Source organism: Podarcis muralis, chromosome 7 (assembly GCF_964188315.1).
Source record: "Podarcis muralis chromosome 7, rPodMur119.hap1.1, whole genome shotgun sequence".
NCBI lineage: Eukaryota > Metazoa > Chordata > Lepidosauria > Squamata > Lacertidae > Podarcis > Podarcis muralis.
Window position 1 is genome coordinate 66818765 of NC_135661.1, and position 19755 is coordinate 66838519.

At 45.7% G+C, this 19755-nt stretch overlaps 1 protein-coding gene across 1 annotated transcript in view; it reads right to left on the reverse strand.

Moving 5' to 3' along the window:
* Positions 1 to 18212, reverse strand: part of LOC114601499 (digestive cysteine proteinase 1-like) — a 31036-nt gene extending 12824 nt beyond the window's left edge. The window contains exons 1-4 of the mRNA XM_028738696.2: positions 18085 to 18212; positions 10893 to 10952; positions 4423 to 4515; positions 2028 to 2200 (exon numbers count right to left, since the gene is read on the reverse strand). Coding sequence (XP_028594529.2) covers positions 2028 to 2200; positions 4423 to 4515; positions 10893 to 10952; positions 18085 to 18136 — 378 coding nt within the window. The 5' untranslated portion in view covers positions 18137 to 18212. The remainder of the gene's footprint in view (positions 1 to 2027; positions 2201 to 4422; positions 4516 to 10892; positions 10953 to 18084) is intronic.
* Between the last annotated feature and the right edge of the window lie 1543 nt (positions 18213 to 19755).

Sequence of the window (19755 nt, forward strand, 5' to 3'; positions counted from 1 at the left end):
CACACGGACACACACACACACACACACACACACACACTGACTACAATATTCAGAGCAGCAGCTTGGCAAAAGTCAAGTTACAGCTTGTCATCAAACACATCTTCCCTGCAACGAGTGCCACTTTTAACAGCCACCGTGGAACGACTTTTCACGATTATCAAGGAACTGCATCTGGGCGAAGCCTATTTTGCATTCGTTCTGGAAGCTTGGCACATGCCAGAGCAGCTTATGGCAAGCGGCTGAATCACTGAGCCAAGCTGCCTGAGGACCTGCCACCCTCTTTCGACAGGAGCAGCTCTCTTGAGCCCTGTCAGAAAGGGAAGGGGCTGAAATGTCAAGTGACATCTGAAGCTGGCAGGTCTCCCTGCAAGCACAGCAGCCTCTGAAGCAGATGCAGACAGGTAGGCTACAAGAGGCTGATGTAGTGGGGAGGAGCTACAGCTCAGTGGCAGAGCACCTGCCTTGCATGCAGAAGGTCCTGGGTTCAATCCCTGGCATCTCCACTTAATAAGGAATCAAGTGGCAAATTTTTGCATGGGCCAAAGGACAAGGAGTCCGATGCTGATATAAGGCAGAGTACATAACAGAAACTACTAGGTTTGAATCCCAGGCAGGCCTGGGAAGGTCCCCTTCCTAGAACCCTGGGGAGCCGTGGCCAGTTGGTGTAGGCAATACTGATCCGGATTAACCTTGGGTCTAAAAAGGCAGCTTCCTATGAACCTAATTCCTAAGCCACGGGAGACTGGGCTTGGAAGAGACCTTGAGGAAAGGACCATAGCTCCATGGCAGAGCTCTATCACAGCCTCTCCTAGTCTAGCACCCTCCTTAACACTTTGGACTACAAATCCCAGAGCCGATGCCCTTGCCCCAGCTGCAAGTCTCAGCTGCTTGCAACCAGCCCTATGATCTCCACGTATGTTGCACCTTCCAATGTGTGCTGGAAAGAAGAGCGCTTCCTGCTGCAAGGCCCATGTCCACCTGGCCTAGGGGACCAGGCTCACACTCACCCTGAAAACAGCTAAAAGACTCCTAAAAAGCTCAACAACTTTCACCAAAAAGAATATGGCAGCCCTAGTTTTACAATGTTTTAAACAGTTCTAATTTTGCTTCCTCTGTTTTGCTTTTGTCTGGTTAAATGTTTAGTTGGGGCTGGTGGTTATTTTAATTTGGGTGTAACTATAAACTGTTATTATTGGTTTCTATTGATTTATTGGTTTGTTTGTTGCCTGTATAGGCTATGTTTGATGTCTTGTTGTGTTTTTATATATGCTGTAAGCCGCACAGAGCGGCTGCGGAAACCCAGCCAGATGGGTGGGATATAAATAAAATTATTATTATTAATGTTATTACCAATGAGCACCCTGAAAGGTAAGTCACTTTTATTGACAGGCAACTAAGGCTAAGTGGCCAGCCGGCAAAGGTGACAGAATGAGTCCATAGCAGGTGTCCCAGATCCAAGTGGGGAAGGGTCTTAGCTCAGACTCCTTTGCCTGCCAAAGGACCCAGGTTCAATCCTCAGCATCTCTGAGGTTGGACTCCTGGAGAGCCACTGCCAATCAGTGCAGACAAAGGTAAAGGACCCCTGGACGGTTGAGTCCAGTCAAAGACGACTATGGGGTGTGGCGCTCATCTCGTTTCAGGTCAAGGGAGCCGGCGTTTGTCCACAGACAGCTTTCCAAGTCATGTGGCCAACATGACAAAACTGCTTCTGGTGCAATGGGACACTGTGACGAGTGCCAGAGCACACAGAAATGCCGTTTACCTTCCCTCCGCAGTGGTACCTATTTATCTACTTGCACTGGTGTGCTTTCGAACTGCTAGTTGGCAGGAGCTGGGACTGAGCAACAGGAGCTCATACCATTGCACGGATTCGAACTGCTGACCTTCCGATCGGCAAGCCCAAGAGGCTCAGTGCTTTAGTGCAGACAATACCAAGCAGGGTAGACCACAAGGGGAGGATATATTATAAGGCCACCTGCTCTTCAGTTCAACCCTAAACATTTGACTGCTGAGTTCCACTTGCTCACCTTGAAGCCTTTAAAGCTGGGAAAGACGCCTTGCGGTTTCACAGGTCCATCTTTGGTGCCGTTCAGCTGGAAGCACTTCTCAGCATTCACGACGTCCTCTGTGGTTTGCGGGGTGAGCTTAAACATGGTGCCGTAGGGCTTTGTGCTCCCAAGCTGCAAGGTCACCACTTGGCCTGCAGCAGAAGCAAGGGGAGAAACCGGCAACAGCCATAAAGGAGAGGAAATACAAGTAGGCAGTAAGAGCTCATCCTTAGGCAGGCAGATGGCCCCTGTAGACATGTGCTAATAAACAGATTTAGCAAGCAACCCCACCCCACTCACCAAAGTACACAAGCCAAAAAGTTGAGAGGGGCAGGGAGGGGATGGAAGGCACTAAAGGGGTGGGGGTGTCCAACAGTGCCAGGGTCTCACATGCATTTTAACCCTGTCTTTCTACTGTGGTTTGAAATCTCTTTTATTGTTGCTCCACACACACACACACACACATTTTAAAGCAGACTGCCCTGAAAGAATCCTGAGAACTGCAGTTTACCCTTCACAAAGCTATGATTCCCAGCACCCTTAGCAAACTAGAGCTCCCAATATTTTTGGGGGAGGGCGCAGGGGAGAGATGCTTTAAATGTATGGTGTATACACAGCCTGCGTTGCTTTTTATTGTCGCAAATCTCCTTGAAGGTTCTTGAAAGAGCCAATAAGGAGATCAGGAATGTTTTAGGAATGAGTCAAAATATTTGGAAGAGCAGGCATGTGACGTGGGCTAATCTGAATGAGGAAGATCACGTGAATATCCTGTGCTCACAATTCAGTACGAGTTGTACAGGCTACAGCTGCCCACTGACTGCATGCTAATATTTTTTTTTAGCTTAGCTTTCAATCAAATCAAATGTAAATAAATTCAGAAATGTAAATTAAAGCAAATGTGAATGCATTTGCAGAATGCCAAGAAGCAAATAAGAGGTCTGAGGTCCCGAAGAGCTTACACTTTAAATAAACATGACCACTCAAATGAACGACTCTCTTTAATAATAGTAAGTAAATTTAATTCAACAGCAAGCAAGCAAGCAAGCAAGCAAGCAAGCAAGCAAGCAAGCAAGCAAGCAAGCAAGCAAAGACTGTTCTTCGGTTGCAGCCACACCTTTTAAATCTACCCCCCCATTAACAACTAAATGTTGAGGTGAGCATTCCAGCTATTTAATTAATTTAAGGCTTGCAGCCTCAGCATAATCACAGCCACTAGGGGAGTGGGAAAATCATTTCCAGTTTAACAACACTGGAGGCCGCTGCTTAAATTTAAAAGGTATCCCTTAAAACAGGGACGGAGACTTTGTGAGCCTCGCCACCCTGCTCTAAGATGGGGGACTTAGAAGGGAAGTGGGGAGGGACTGTTCCTTTTGAACAGGGAGGAGACTTGCAAAAACCCTTCTGAGAATCTCCCCGCTCCACTATAAATCCTGGATCTCATGCAGATCTTGCTCCGATCTTTAATATCTGCACATTAGCTGCCAGCGATTCTTCAGCCGTGATTCTTGCATCGCGGGGGGCTGGGCTAGGTGGCCTTTGGTATTACTTCCGACACTAAAATCCTGTGATCAAATCCTGCTGCCTACGCTGTGTGGCCCTGTTTGTTGTTGGGAGCAGGACTGTGCGGCCAGTGCAGGATTGAACCCTGTTCTCTCACTCGTCAGCATACAACACCAGTGACAATGGTGAAGGGCAGGTGGGTTGTGGTTTGGGGAAAACGTCTTTGGGGCAAGACTGGACTACAGGCTGGAATTTCCCATCCCTGGTGTAGACATCACTGAGCTAAATGGACCAATGGTCTGACTTGGTGTAAGGGAGTTTCCTATGCTTATTGCAACTGTTGTTAAAGAGCTCCATCGAAGCATCAGCTCCAGGTTTTGCAGGGTCCTTGGACACTTATGGCCTCCCGCCTTCCTTGAGTCTACTTCTTCCTCCCTGCCACAATTCCGGGCTGCTGCTGCCCTTCCTCCTTATGACTGCTACCAGTTGCTTGCTAGCCAGGCAGAGGGCCAATGAGCCAGCAGGCAGCAGCAGCTGAGGAGGTTGCATTGGTGGAGGATGAGCAGGTCCAGTGCACTCCTTGCTGGGTGGGGGCCCCTTGGCTGACACCCAGCCATGCTGTCCCTACTCCATTGTCTCATCTAGTTTGGTCTGGGATATCTGCCGGCAACTTTCTCCTCCACTGCAGAAACCCACTTCTGCCTTGTATTATTGCATTTACACCCTACCTTTCCTGCAAGTTGCTCAAGGTGACATCTGCAGCTCCTCTTCTCCATTTCCACCGTATTATTTGGGAGCATGAGGTCTCCCATACCAGCCCCAAGAGCATTTGGCATCCCATTCCCTCCCCACTGCCCTCTCTACGGCTTCTTACCGTCATAGTACTCGATGCGACTCTTGTTCCCAGTAAGGTTGTACCAGGCTTCGAAGGGCTCTTCGATTTCGGCATAAGGGAGGTTGATGACTCCTACAGGACACAATGAGAGTTTCCAGGTGAGGGATTCAGAGGAAGGACTTTTTGGCTGCCTGCATATTAAGTAACCTCACATGATTATGCTCACATCCACAGGGTATGCTTCAATGTCTCCATAGTTGTTGCTGTGACTGAGGTGGATTTTTAGTGGGCAACCAGATCAATGTTCTGTGTAGCTTGGGATTTTTTCCCTGTATTTGCCGAAGCTCCCCTGATTTTCAACGGCTCTAAAACACATAGGGAACCTTTGAAAACTTCCTAGCTTGCCTCATAATATTGTATTTGCAACTGTTATTCGCTCATTGGGTTGTACGCAATGCTAAAGATATGCAAAGTAGACCCATTGAAATTAATGAACATGAATAAGTTAGGCCTGTTGACTACGTTAGGTCTACTTCAGGGAACTGCTCAGTGAAACTTAAAGCTGGATACAACTCGTAATGTATGTGTGTGAAGTGGTTAATTTCCCACAGGAAAATGGGGCACTGGGGAAAAAATTCCACTGGGGAAAACTGCCTGACTCTTATCTAGTTTTGCCCATGGTGTTAAGTGGAGGATACACCTGGATGGAAGACTGAAGTTGTTAAGGGGGGGAAATACTGTAAATTGCCAAACTTCACCATGAATGCACTGGTTCCAATTTTCTCTCATTGTGAAAGCAGTGCAACTCTCATTTCATTGGAAAGATTGCTCTGAGTGTCTGAAATCTTAATGTTTGTGGAATGCATTTAATTTGTCATTCTTGTGGACTGAAATAGACACGTCCTCCTGAAGGCCTGTCTAGCTGAATCACTCTGACAACCTTAGGGATGGCAAAAATCCTTACCACCACCCCCAGCCCTCTCAGTGTGGCCCTCAGAACTCTTCCCAGGCCTCACCTCTCACTGCCCCCCACTTTTTCCTTTTTCCTTCCTGGCTGCAATGATCATGGCACTGACACAGTGGGGAATGCTGCCTCCCCCCCCAACAAAAATCCTGGCCACACCCCTTCTCAGAGGCTGCTGATTTGTTACCAGGTCAAATGCAAGGAGTTTGTGTAATTAGTATAGAAAGCCCTCAAGAACTTAGGACCATTTTACTTGGCTGCCTTAACCTACTTATATGATTCAGTCTGCAGAACTGGAACTTTTACAAGTGCAATATACAGTAATGTTTATGTCACACTTGAAAGGAAGCGATCCCTCAGTGTGGCAGCACCTACAGCAGGCATAGGCAAACTTGGCCCTCCAGATGTTTTGAGACTACAATTCCCATCATCCCTGACCACTGGTTCTGTAAGCTAGGGATAATGGGAGTTGTAGTCCCAGAACATCTGGAGGGCCGAGTTTGCCTATGCCTGACCTACAGCTTGGAATTCCCTGCCCATTTATTTTAGGCAGGAGACTTTGATCTTGTGTTTTCAGCCCCTGCAAAAAACTTTGTTGGGCAACCTAACCCAGATGTGAAATGTTCATGTGTAGTTTTATTATGTCTATTTGTTTTAGCACTGCTTATTTTATTTATATTTTAACTGCATGTTGATTTTTTAAATGTTTGGTATTTTTCAATAAATAATTTACAGATATTTTATATTATTATTTTATATTAGAGGTTTTTGTCAACTCAGCACTATATAAATTTTGCTAAATTAAATATGGAAATAAAATGAACAGGTGAAGAAGGAATTGTGCTCTGGAAAGGAGCAGAGGATGGCTCTGTGTGTGTGTGTGTGTGTGTGTGTGAGAGAGAGAGAGAGAGAGAGAGAGAGAGAGAGAGAGAGTGTAACCCAGCAGTGCTCGCTGGGGCTGATGGGAACTGTAGTCCAAAACATCCAGAGGGCACCAGGTTGAGCAAATATTTGCCCAGGGGCTTTGTCAGGGATGAGATTTTAAAAGGCATTTCGAAAGGTTTAAACTCTATTGTTCTTCCAAGCTGCAAATTCAAATGGAAGTTGAGAAATCAATGCAAAGTTTTGCTTAACACAGTTTCTGCAAGTCACGGCAACAAACAACTTGTTTGCCAAGTTGAAATTCACAAGAAGGTAAAGATTTGTCTCGCTGGATTGAAGGCAGACTGTGCATCGCTTTAAATCACACCTGCCAACTCACAGCATCTCTTCCCCACGTTTCCCAGTGTCCTTTTATTCAAGCAGACAGGTGAGATGCCAGTTTCGTTGGGCTAAGTATTTCCTTGCACTTGTTCACCTACAACGTGGAACCAAGGTGGGGAGGCCCCAAGTGCAGCACCAACCCCCTGCATGCCAGCTTTAACTAGAAGTTGATGGGAGACATTTCAGGGATGCAAATGCATATAAAAGACAATGAATATTTTGGCCCCGGACTAAGGTCCAGTATTGTTTCCAGCAGCAGACAATCAGATAGATGCTGCTAAACTCACAAGCGGGGCTTAAAGACAACAACCTTCCACACCTTTGTGTCCAGCATCTGGCATGCAGGAAATGTTGCTGAGATATACAAAGCCTTTTTTTTTTTTTACAGTGTGATGATGTTCTTGGGAAATATTATTTTGCAGTTCCTCTTTTTGCACAGCACAACATTTGTCATGATGAAACAGCTCCTTCTCCAGCAACATGGGTGGGATTGATCTGCCTGGAGACAGGCTTAGGAAAGGACACAGTGAGAAGCCTGTGGTTCTCTGTTGGTTGACTACAACTCCCATGATCCCTGGACCACTGTCTGTGCTGGCTGGGGCTGATGGGGGTCAGAGTCCAACAACATCTGGAGGGCCACAGGTTTCCCATCCCTCCATCATACTCACACCCTGGATAAATTAATCTTGACTTTCCACAACCCCAGATGCTGAGGCTGATGGGAGATGGAGTCCCAAACATCTAGAGGGCATCAGGTTGGGAAAGTCTGGATTAATCTGATGCAGTTGCCACACTTTACTTCAGTTCCCCTATTACTAGAACCAGGTTAAAATATCCACTTAGCCCACTGAAAAACTTTATCCTATAATCTTACTTTGGCTAGCACAGGGTTTCCCAAACTTGGGTCTCCAGCTGTTTTGGGACTACAATTCCCATCATCCCTGACCACTGGTCCTCCTAGCTGGAGTTTGGGAAACCTTGGCTAGCATGAACAAGACCAAAAGGCATTAGATCTGTGCTCTTCAGCCTTGGGTCCCCTGATGTGGTTTGACTACAACTCCCTTCATCCGGCTTAGCCAATGGTCAAGGATGATGGGAATCGTAGTCCAACCACACCTGGGTAGGGACCCAAAACTGAAGAACGCGACATTAGATATTTCCGAAAGGACTGCAGGAGGGGGCGGGAATGGCAGCTTGCCTACTGTTCCTATCAAAAGAATCATATTGGGCAAAATAAGGACACACCTTGGCACAACCCAGTCATTGTACTTCTGCCTGAAGCTGCCAAGAAGAATTGTAGCCGAGTTTCCACACTTCCACGGGAGGGTCACAGAGTTGTTCTTTTTGTGTGTGTACATCCTGCTATGCCCCATCTGTGCCAGCCTTTGCCAACCTGGTGCCCTGCGGGTGTTTCGGACTACAATTTCCATCATGGACTGTGGGGAGCTGCATCCCAAAACATTACTGGGTGTGGCATGGGTGGGGAAGGTACAATTCACCTAAGCCATGTATTTTTTTCCCCCATGTAAAGCACAATTGTACAATGACTTCCACAGCTTGTAAAAGGAAAAAGATATTGGGAAGCATTTGGGGGCAAATCTGTGCATTGGCCGGCAGGTAGAATTACATACAGCTGCCGCCAATTTGGCAATCAGAAAGGCACTGTGGCCTTTTCAGTGTCACTGCTCAAATATTTTAATGGTTGTTAAACAGCAGCCAATGAAGTGTTTCTAGAACAAATTAAAATATAGATTTAAAAACAAGGCAATAAATGACACCCACTGGAAACAGGAAACTTAACAACAAAAGTGTGCTGAATGAACTAGTGACACATTCAGATGTCGGATACATCTCTGCCTAAGGCAGAACAATACCTCTTCCTTGGTTTTCATTGTGGACTTGATGCCATTTATGCGTGCAAGTTTTGCACACAGTGCCATCCTCATCAACATGACATCCAATACAGTATTTCCCTTCCATTTAATCCACATTTACCATTTTCATGTATTATTATTATTATTATTATTATTATTATTATTATTATTATTACTTCTTATCTTTGCTGGTTCTCTTTGCTTTGTAGAACAAGCGGTGATCTATCTGTCTGTTATTTTCTAAACTAGCCTTCTCCAACTGGGTGTCCTCCAGATGTTTTGGACTACAACTCCCTTCATCCCTGACATCCCTAGTCGTGCTGGCTAGGGCTGATGGGAGTAGGACTCTAAAAATATCTGAAGGCCACAAGGTTGGGGGAATGCAGTTTCCACTTTCCGACAGCAGTTCTCCAGGGTTTCAGAGAGGGGGCATTCCTAGCCCTTCCTGGAAATGCTGTGGATCTTCTGCATGCAAAGCAGATGGTCTACCACTGAGCTACTTTAAGCAAAAATCAGCTACATACTGCCCAACTAATATGTGAAAAACTTCGTGTCTAGCATGGCTGTCAGCTCCAAGCATAAGCATTCTTATGTGTGTCTCTGGAACAGTTAGGAAGAGCCATTTCACCAGATTCCCAGGAGAAGTGACTAACACATTCAAGCACAATCCTTTTAATTTTGCTGAATCTAATCACAGTTTTGTATTAGAGCTGCCTGTCAGGTTTCATCACCAGCTAAATTATATTCCTGGAAGGAGAGCTTAATAATGGGAGACCTTCTTGCCTCAGAGTATCTCAGGAAGCTTTGCACATACTTGTTCAGGTTATACAGGAAGGGGCTAAATTGAGGCAGGAGGAAAGAGGAAAGATTGGATTCCACAGAAATCCCCGCCCTTATCATTTGGCTCAGGAGAAGATGCAGATTACCCTCTAGGTTTAGCTTCCCACCGAGTCAGCAATGGTGCAAACATGCATTTCCGGGACACTCACTGGGATATGCTAACTAGAAGCTCTTAATGCAAGCAGGTTACAATGTGTAGCAATATGAAAGAAACATTAATGAGATGGCAGCATTGGGCATAAGGCATTCCAAAAAACTGGAGCATCATGGTTTACCTGGTAGTAGTGACCCCTCTGCTAAAGTTTACCTAATGCTGCAATTTCTAACATTAGTTACTCCTCCCAACTGTCTCTGACTGCATAATGAGCAATAAAGAACTAGTTTGTTTACTTCAGGAATGGGGAACTTGTGGTCCCTCCAGATGTTGTTGGGCTACAACTTTCATCATAGCTGGTCATTTGCCACACTGGCTGCGGCAGACGGGAGCTGCAGCCCAACAACAGATTCCTCCACCTTGGTTACTTCATGCTTCCTGAGCAGGACCAGGCGGCTTTGTGCACTGCCGCTCTTGCAAGCAAAGAATGATGGGCAATTCGTGCGTCCTTCGATTTTAACGCAGAAACATGTTCAAAACTAGGGTGACTTCCTTCCAGATTAAGCGTGTGTATACAGGATTACAGTCCCAGAAAAGAGAAATACAGTATACAGTTTCTCAAAGAACCATTTGGAAATGAACAGGCTGCTGCCAACCTATTTCCCACAGCTTGGAACTCTTAGGAAGCCCCACATATTATTTTCCAGTGTGGTCCCTATATCCCAAAATGAAGGCTGGCAATGATAAAGGACCCTCTAATTCTCAGCTAAACTTAGGATACTTTGCACAATTCCAGATGCAAATTCTACTGCTCATGAAGGGACACCTGCACCCGCTGCACAATCACAGCCATAAGAGACACAAGTGTGGTTCAAGATGGATTCAGTGTCTCTACCTGCACATTTTGGGGGAAAGGTCATAGCTTGTGCATACAGAAGGTCCTGGGTTCAATCCCCGACAACTCCAGGTAGGGCTTGGGGAGGCCCCTCTCTGAATCTCTGGAGAGCTGCTGCCAGCCAGTGCAGTCATTGGTCTGATTTGGTTTCCTATGTTCCTACATAAACTAGTTTTCTGCACAGGAACAACGGCCATCCACTAAAGGGAAAAGTGACATCAGAAAGCAGCTTAGGAGCTTGGCTAGGGCACAGCCTGACTCTCTCCTTTGGCAATCTTCACAGAACTCTAGCCCAATGGTTGCCATTAATTTGATTTGAATTAATTTTATAATGAAATGATTTTAGAATGTTGTATTATGTTGTATTGTTTTATTGTTGTTAGCCGCCCTGAGCCCGGCTTCGGCTGGGGAGGGCGAGATATAAATAAAAAATTATTATTATTGTTTATTATTATTGGCTAGACATATAGCAAAGTTGCCCAAACCAGGCATTTTGGTCAAAAGCAGGAAGAACCAGTCCACGCGCACACATGTGTTTGTGCCACCTGCCTCTGAAAAGCCATACCGAGTGACGCTTACCTTTGACGTGGTACAGGTCTCCAAAATCAGGGGTTATCCTTGAATGAGCGCACCCATTTCCTGAAATAAGAAAAAAAAAATGGTAGCATTGAATGCCTCACAATGGTGATGTGGAAGCGATTGAACAAAGGATGCCCATTGTAGAGAAAATGTCCCTGAACTGAGCTACAAAAACCAGAAGGCCCTTGTTTGAATTTTGTCTCTGTCAGGAACTTACCAAGTGGCTTTTACCCTCTCAGTTATCCTCACTTCCCACATCTGCAATATGGGGATAATATTACCCATGCCAATTTACTGTTTGGGGCTTTTGTGAGGATTACAACTAGAGAATGCATGTGAAACACATTAAACATTTGAATGTGCTATACAAAAGTCTTAATATTTTTAGTTGGCACTGGGCATTTCATGGACTGACAGATATTCACAAGCCAACCAATGACAGCTTTACAGCATGAATTGCTGGGCGAGTTCTCCGAAGGGTAATTTGGCTGCTCTTAAGTAATTCTTTTTAGGACACACACCTCTTCACTCTGCTCGTACTTAGAAAATTCTTTGTTTCTACTCTCCAGCCCTAGACACTGTCACCAGCTCTGCTCCTGCAACTGCTTCAGAGGAGGGACTGATCTTTATCAAGGGCAAGGCAGCCAGCCCCACTACTGACATCAGTTGTAACTTTTGGAGCTAGAGCTTTCTTTCTTCTCCTCCTCCCTCCTCCTCCTTTTTCCTTGTGTGCCATTTAGTTTTAGATTATGAACTGGAGGCCAGAGACCATCTTAGAGTTGATCTTTGTAAGCCTCTCCAAGATAATTTTTGACTAAAGAGTATAAATGCTGTAGAATCAATCAATCAATGTCGACTTTTGAATGAAAGGATTTGCAAGAATACAATTTTTAAGATTGCGATTTAATTAAAATGCAGGAAATAGAAATGGTTGTTCGGATGACAGAAGAGGAAATGGGAGAGTTTCAGGTGCTACATTGGAAAGCACCCCAGAAGCAGGATTAAAAATTGCGCAAGGGCAAAAATAGGGGACCAAACCCAAAATATATATCTGATAAGCTCGTCTTAAAGAGATGCTTTAATAGCAGTGCCAAGGAACACCTATGACTCCTAACCTTATAACGCTTGTCCCTGTCATTAAGCAACTTTCAGTTTGGAATGACTATTAAACAACGCGCAAACCAAAGCCGACACACCCCGAGAATGGGGCCCGCCTCTTCCTTGATGCCAGCATTTCCCACAAAGTGGGCAAGACCCTAATTTGCCGATGCCAGAAAGGTTGTCTGACATGGCAGCAGATGAACCTCCCGCTGTGAAGGACAGCAAGCCTCGCTACATTCTATTCCCCTTGTATTTTACTATGTAATCCTTACTATTAAACTTGAATTTAATAAATAAATCAGTTTTGTCACATCTGTGCAAAGCTGACATGGAACAAGCAGCCCCAGCTGCTACTGGCTCCCGGCTAGGGTTGGAGCATTTGGGCGAGCAGGTTGCAGGAAGCAACCTCTAATTTGGAAGCAGGGAAGCTTCAGGAGGAGACATGCCTTGCTGCTCTCCAAGTTCATCCATGTCAGCATTTTTCCTGAAGACGCCAAAATCCAACTGCCTTCCATAGCAAGGAAGGGCTATAGCTCATTGGTAGAGCATCTGCATTGCATGCAAAAGGTCCCAGGTTCAATCCTGGGCATCTCCAAGTAGGACTGGGAGAGGGTCCTGTCTGAAACCTTGGAGAGCGACTGCAGGACAATGCTGAGCTAGATGGACTAATGGTCTCCTTGGAATAAGGCAGCTTCCTAAGTATTAGGAAAGTAAGTTAATGAAACACCAGAACAGGGTGTGGGGGAGAAGAGGGCAGATCATTCCACCTGCCAAACTGAAATGCTTGCGCTTAAGGGAACGATCAGAAGAGCACAATGCTGAATTCCTCCCTGGATAGCACTGTAGTGGCAAATTCAGACAGCCAGAGCCACACACCCTTCTAAGATTATATAATAATTTTAGAAGGTTGTATCATCTCACAATTGTACAACAATAATAATTAGGGACACGTTGCATCAATCACTGCAGCTCCATGTGTTGCCTTTCAGCTAGATCTACTATTTCCTGTGCACATACATGGGCAAATGATACTCAGTAGCTTCTTTCTAAGTGACTTAAGTTGCGTTTCCCTTGAAGTTCTTTTATACGTAACAGAATTTGCACACTGTTTCCTTGGAATGGAAGTGCCTTGTGTTTTCAGTGTTGCCAAATGCTTAGCTTTGGAGCATACAGAATGAAGCCGATTCCTCCCAGTTCTTCCCACGTTCCTCCTGCAGAGTGACCCTAGGAGCCCATCCTCAGGAGCTGACTCACCTCCTTTCATTCTGCTTGACCCCAAGTAGCACAAACCATGAGAAGACTTCTTCTCAGTGGCTAAAAAGCTTTCGCTTCATGGTGTTTCAGCAGCTCTAGGACAATGCTGCAGAAATAGTGACAGGACTTTGACACACATACACCCCAAACCTGGACCACTGCACCTCTATCCCTGGGGCACCCAATGAACTTGAATAGTGGGACATTCGGGATACAAAAAATACTTTTTCACACAGATCATTCAGGGTACAGCCATCCTAGGCCTCCAGCATGAGCCACTGAAAATCAACTATGCAAAAACACTTGATACCAGTACATCCCTGGATAGCTCAGTTGGTTAGAGCGTGGTGCTAATAATGCCAAGGTTGCAGGTTCGATCCTCGTATGGGACAGCTGCATATTCCTGCATTGCAGGGGGTTGGACTAAGTGATTCTCAGGGTCCCTTCCAACTCTACTCTACAGTTCTATGATTCCTATGGAAGTGGAGTGAACAGGGATGGGGGAACCTTGTACCCAAGGGGCAAAGGCAGCCCTCTATCTGGCTCCCTTGGCCACACCTCTCACAAGCCTCACTTCCCTCCCAAAATGTTTTTACCTGACTCAGAGTGCTTCCTGCTTGCTTGGATCGAGGACAGAAAGGGGTGTGGGGGTTTCTGCAGAAACTAGCCTAATGCATGAAGGATAAAATTTGCATTAATTGCTCCACCCACTTTTGCCTCTGTCCCGTCCACTGCTTGCATACGACCCTCAGAAGGCTTCTCAGAAAGGAATGGACCCTTACACTGATTTTCTTTTTGGTGCCCTTATAGTAGGGGGATCATCTATATGTGGCTGAATCTTGAGACCAGAAGGCAAGACTGTGGAATGATGCTCTTAACCAATTCATTGTTTATGTCATTTGGTGTGGGTGTCTGTACAGGGAGTGGCTATTTATAATTTCCAGTGCTCAAGATGAGGCCCACCCAGAATTTAAAAGTTCTGAAGATGAGAGTTTCACCACCTGATCTCTTTTGCTACCTGATTCTAGCAAAGAAATTCCCCAGAATCGTAGTTTTGCAAGAGGGCAGAGTTAGGGTTAGAAGACAGGATGAGCTGGGAAGTCCTGCCAGTCTCAAAACTACAGTTCCCAGGAAGCCCCAGGGAAACGTCATTCTCCAGATCTACTTGAAAGCAGGTTTCAGCCTTTTGATACATCTGCCCAGAGCATCTGGGTGGCGAAATTAAAACCATTATTTGTGACTCTGACCACTGAAGTACAACTGACTCATGTTTTTGCCCTCCCACATACTCTCATGTGGTTCTGAGTGAAACTGCAGCTGCTGTTTGAGCTGTGGTTTTCTATACAGGACAGACATGGAAAGTCACTCTGGCTCTGCCAGTTTGTCAAGCTCAAAAGGGAATGAGAAGTCCTTCTACTAGAAAGGCTGCTACACCTGTTATCAAAAGAGCAAGTGAGCAATTTTATGTACTCAAAAATTTCACAAAATAAGCCAGCCATGCATTTCTTTTAATTGATTGGGAAATGTAGCAGGAATTTTCACAGTACAGATTCTCTCTTCCAACAAGTCTGTGAAATTACTTAAGAGGCAGAGCATCTGCCTTGCAAGCAGAAGGTCCCAGGTTCCATCTTCAGGTGGGGCTGGGAGAGAACCTTGCCTGAAATCATGGAGAGCTGCTGCTAGTTAGTGTAGACCAGGGTTTCCCAAAGATGCGTCTCCAGCTGTTGTTGGACTACAACTCCCAGCATCCTTGACCACTGGTCCTGCTAGCTAGGGATGATGGGAGTTGTAGTCCAACAACAGCTGGAGACTTAAGTTTGGGAAACACTGGTGTAGACAACACAGAGCTAGATGGACCAGTGCCTTGACTCCAGGCAGCGAGTATCTGTGACAAGTCAAAACACTGTATTTTCCAAACCATTTCAATTGCTAAAGCTCCATTGTGCGCTCACTATGACAGGTACCAGTGATGCAATATGCCCAGTGAGGGAAAAATCATGTTCATGTGTGATGTTACTCAGTGTCATTGTTCTTCAGTGGGTGCGCACTTCCTTCTTGCAGCACAATTAAGCAAATTTCACCGAGAGGAGAGCAATGCAAATCCCAGCAAGTGTTCCAATCGTTTAAAGATGCTATCACTGGAGAAATCAGGGTATTTGCCTTATGTAACTGTTAGCACACATTCACAAAGGATTTTGTCACCTGCGGCATGTGGGGAAATGCTTCACAACCTCAATAACATCTCTGACTTCTGCTATTTGCAGCCAGTCAATACAATGGGTCAACTTTATTTAGACCGACCAGCTGAGACCTCCAGCTTAGGGCATCGTACTAGTTTGCACACTGCAAGCACAAACGTCCTGGGTCAAGCTTTTCCCACATCCTTTAAGTGTTTTGAGCACGAGATAGATGAGAACCGACTGTACATCTGCAATAGCTCAGCACTAGTTTCTGACTCCCAGCAGCAACTAAAAATTCTCTCTTCTAAACGGAGGTGCAGAAGCGAATGAAACTTAGGGTCCTGGGGTGGAACATAGTTCTGGTACCAAAAAGAAATTCCTCAGCTGAGCACACAACACAGAGTAGGGCTGAGCCAAAATACCCTTCCCAATTCATGGGGTGAACGACTCTGGAATGTTGCTGGTGACATTGGAAGTTATCTAATCAAGAGGTCATCAGGGTGTGGATAACTGTGACAAGGCTGTCTCCCTGAAGATATGCAGACCTGGGGTTACAACATAGCCCAGGATTTCCCAACCTGGTGCTTTCTCCAGATGTTCTGGCCTACAACCACCACTAGTCTCAGCAAGCATGGCCAATGTTCTGGAATGACGAGAGCCTTGGCCCCAAAACAACTGGAGGGCACCAAGTTGGGGAAAGTTGGCATACTGCATTGGCTCTCTTGGCTTGCCATACCAGAAACTACCTGAGTCAGCATTAAAGTTGGGTTTTTTTTTTTTTTGCTTATACAACCTCTATGTGGCTTCCTCTTCATGACAGCTGCCATAACCCTTTCTGCAGTGTAGGATACAGAAGGGCAACTTTTGCCAACCTGGCGCCCTCCAGATGTTTTGGATTCCAGTTTCCATATGCTGGCAGGGGCTGATGGAAGCTGGAGTTCAAAAGATCCAGAGGCACCAGGGTGTGGCCAGAAGTACATCTAATAGCTGCAGCCAGCCCAAGCCCACTTGCCTCCAGATGCAGGTGAAACAGATTGGATTACGAGCAAGGGAGGTTTGAACCCATAGCCTTTGGGGAATGCTGCCCTAGCAGTTTCTATGCATCCTAACTCAAAGATGCCTCTGGATCGACCTGTATGTGTGGGAGTTAAAACTAAAGGCAACAGCTTAAAATGCCTGCATTTCAAATTACTTGGAGAGCGAAAAGGATCATAGCTCAGTGGTAGAGCACCTGCCTTGCATGCAGAAGATCCTGGGTTCAAACTCTGCCATATCCAGAGTTAAAGAGGGGCTGGGAATGTCCCCTATCTAAAACCCAGTCAGGGTAGACAATACTCAGCTGGAGGGACCTGTTAATTATTCCTATGTTGCAAAAGGTGGTGATACAAAGCAAATCCTATGAATCAAGTAAATTAAGCAACCCAACAGATGACCTCATGTTTCTTTCCCTCACTCACATCATTCCCTGACTCTTTTTTCTAGTCTCCTCTAGAAGAAGACACCGAAGAGCTTCACACCTGTATTAGTCACAGGCTGTGTACCTAGAAAAGAAGTGCAACAGGCAGATATTCAACCAGGCACAGCTACACCCTCCACTGCTACATCTGTTGGATTCCTGCCTATTTCACAGCAGCTCAAGGCACCGATCCTGTCAGGGAGAAAAAAGACTGGCACCCCTACATACCAAAGGCAGCATTGCCTTACATCACCTCCAAACATCCTCTCATACTTTCAAGGAGACCTTGGCTTTGTACACGCCATACATTTAAAACACATGGTTTTTCCTCCAAAGAATCTTGGGAACTTGGGAACTGTAGTACTTTCCCTCCCAGAGCTACAATGCCCACAACTCTTTGAGGGAAGACATGTGCTTTAACTGTATGGTGTGTATGGAGCCTCAGTTGCTATGATGTAAAGCAGCATATAAATGACTGAAAAACATACATTCACACATAAAGCAGTGCTGCATGTGTGCAAATTGTGAATAGCTGCTTGTGCATATGGAGGGTAACATACATGTAGAACTGGCATATACCATGAACTCCACACAAAGACAGAGGAGGAGACCATCCAGTCCTAAACAGCACCCCACTGACACAGAATTTCACAGCTGAAAGTGCCTTGTAGATAACAGTGGATCAGTAGATACCAGAAGGTGAGAGGAAAATAGGATTAAATGATGGCATGCCAACATTTCACCAGCCCCATACCCCCATGCTTTTAACAGTATCTTGATCTACAAATATTAACACAGGGCCCCACTTCCCTCCACGCAGAAGATAGCACCTCCCTTACCCATCCTTACAAACCAAGGGTGACATTCAAGGTTAGCCATACTCAAAGCAGGCCCACTGATACTAATGGCCAAGACTAACTTAGGTGCATCCATTTCAATGGGTCTACTCCCGAGTAGAACTTAGCTGCCCACAGCCAAAGGAATAGTTGAAAAGGCACAAGAGCAGGCCAGACCATGCTGCCCAGCGCGGTCAGTTGGCAATCCTTCCTCATCTATTGTTATGATTTGATGGGGCCTTTTCCCACATTAAGGAAGAGCACACAGCAGCTGCAAACCCAATCTCTTGGGCTTCCTTGTCAGATCGCGTCTGCAGCGCCCAGAAATGCAAAAGCCACAGCTGCTTTAGCCGGAACCTACTCACCTAAAGCAAAGCTCCACGAGCAGAGAATCAGGACCAAGGCAAGCTTCCCCATGTCTGCGGCTCTTCCTTTTCCCAGCCGGCACAAGACAGCAGAACTTCACATTCTGCTTTTAAGAAGAGCGCGGCCAGCCAATGAGAGCGGCCAAGCGCCCCCCGGGGGTGGAACCTCACCTCGCCTCGCCTTTCCGAACAGCTGATTACCGTATTTCGCAGCGGAGAGGCGGACTTGGCTTGACTCCAGCCGGCGCATGGCATTGAAGGACGTCGACGGTGCGCTCCTAAAGACGCGTCTACTCAAAAGTAAACGCAGGAAAGTGGGTGTAGAGCTGCAAGCGCTTTTCTTGATTGAGCGCTTTAGTGCATTCGTACCCCTTCTGCAAGGAGCTCAAGATGGCATGCGTGGTTCTCTCCCCCTCCCCATTTGACCCCAACAACAGCCCTGTGAGGTAGGCTAGGCTGCTGCGAGGCAGTGGTTGACCCAAGATCACCCAGTGACCTGGCCTCCCAAATCCTAATCTCTAATTTGTACACCACGCTGGCTCTAACCACTACACTCTCCTTTCCTACTGCAACCTCCGCGATGCGGAGAGGGTTTTTAATTTTATTCCTAGCTTCGTGGCATGCATCTCCCCACCGCTAATCTGTTCCCTCTGAGGATACTGAGAATAAATATTTGGGGCTTGAGAAGACTAGATTCCTCACCCCATATCACCCTGATTATAATCCCTCTTCCTCAGTTGCTGATAGCCCAACATTCTCTCCACCCTGGACGTCTGCAGGTCTTTGTCAGCCCCAAAAATATTCATTTAAAATATTTCTTGGTTGCCCTCCTCATTAAGAGATTCCAGGGCGGTGTATAAAAGCACGAATACTGTAAAATAAATCCACACCTACATATAAGCATTAAAATGTAACAAAAAAAACGTGACAACATACAACAACAAAAATGCAAGAACCAAAACCAGACTGGAAACACCAATCTTTATAAATATAATTTATAAACATATGTTTCTACATGATTATGGGGGAGCATTCCAAAGAGCCTTATTAATACTGATACCAATTAATAGCATCAGTTATTAGATTGAATTACTATTAATTATAAGTACTATTTTAATAGTAATAATACGAATACAAGGAGGGCCTTATTAACAACTGAATGGTCAGTGTGGTGTAATTAGAGGGCTGGCTGGACTGGGACCTGGGAGACTAGGGTTCAAATTGAAGCACACTGGGTGGCCTTGACCTCACAGGGTTGTGTGGAAAAAATGGGGAGGGGAAGAACCATGTACACCACCTCAAGCTCCCGGAGGAAAAGGTTGTATATTCATGTAATAAATACTGCCCTTTTAGGCAAGACCAAAGATTCACCTGAATCCAGCCTCCCACCAATAGGAGTTATCCACTGATGAATCACTTCCCTTAAAATATGTTGAAAACAATTTCACAGAAAAATCACTGGCAATTAAAAGCAATTTAAAAAGGACACCATGCAGTAAAAAACAATTGCATCAACGAGAACAATTTCCTATGTAAAAACAGTTTCACATCCAGTAGAGATACAGGGAGGGATAAGTATCTCCACACTTCAAAGGCTTGTTGGAGAAGGAATGTCTTCAACAGGCACTGGAAAAGCCAATAGAGAGGTTCCTGTCTGCTGATATGTAAATT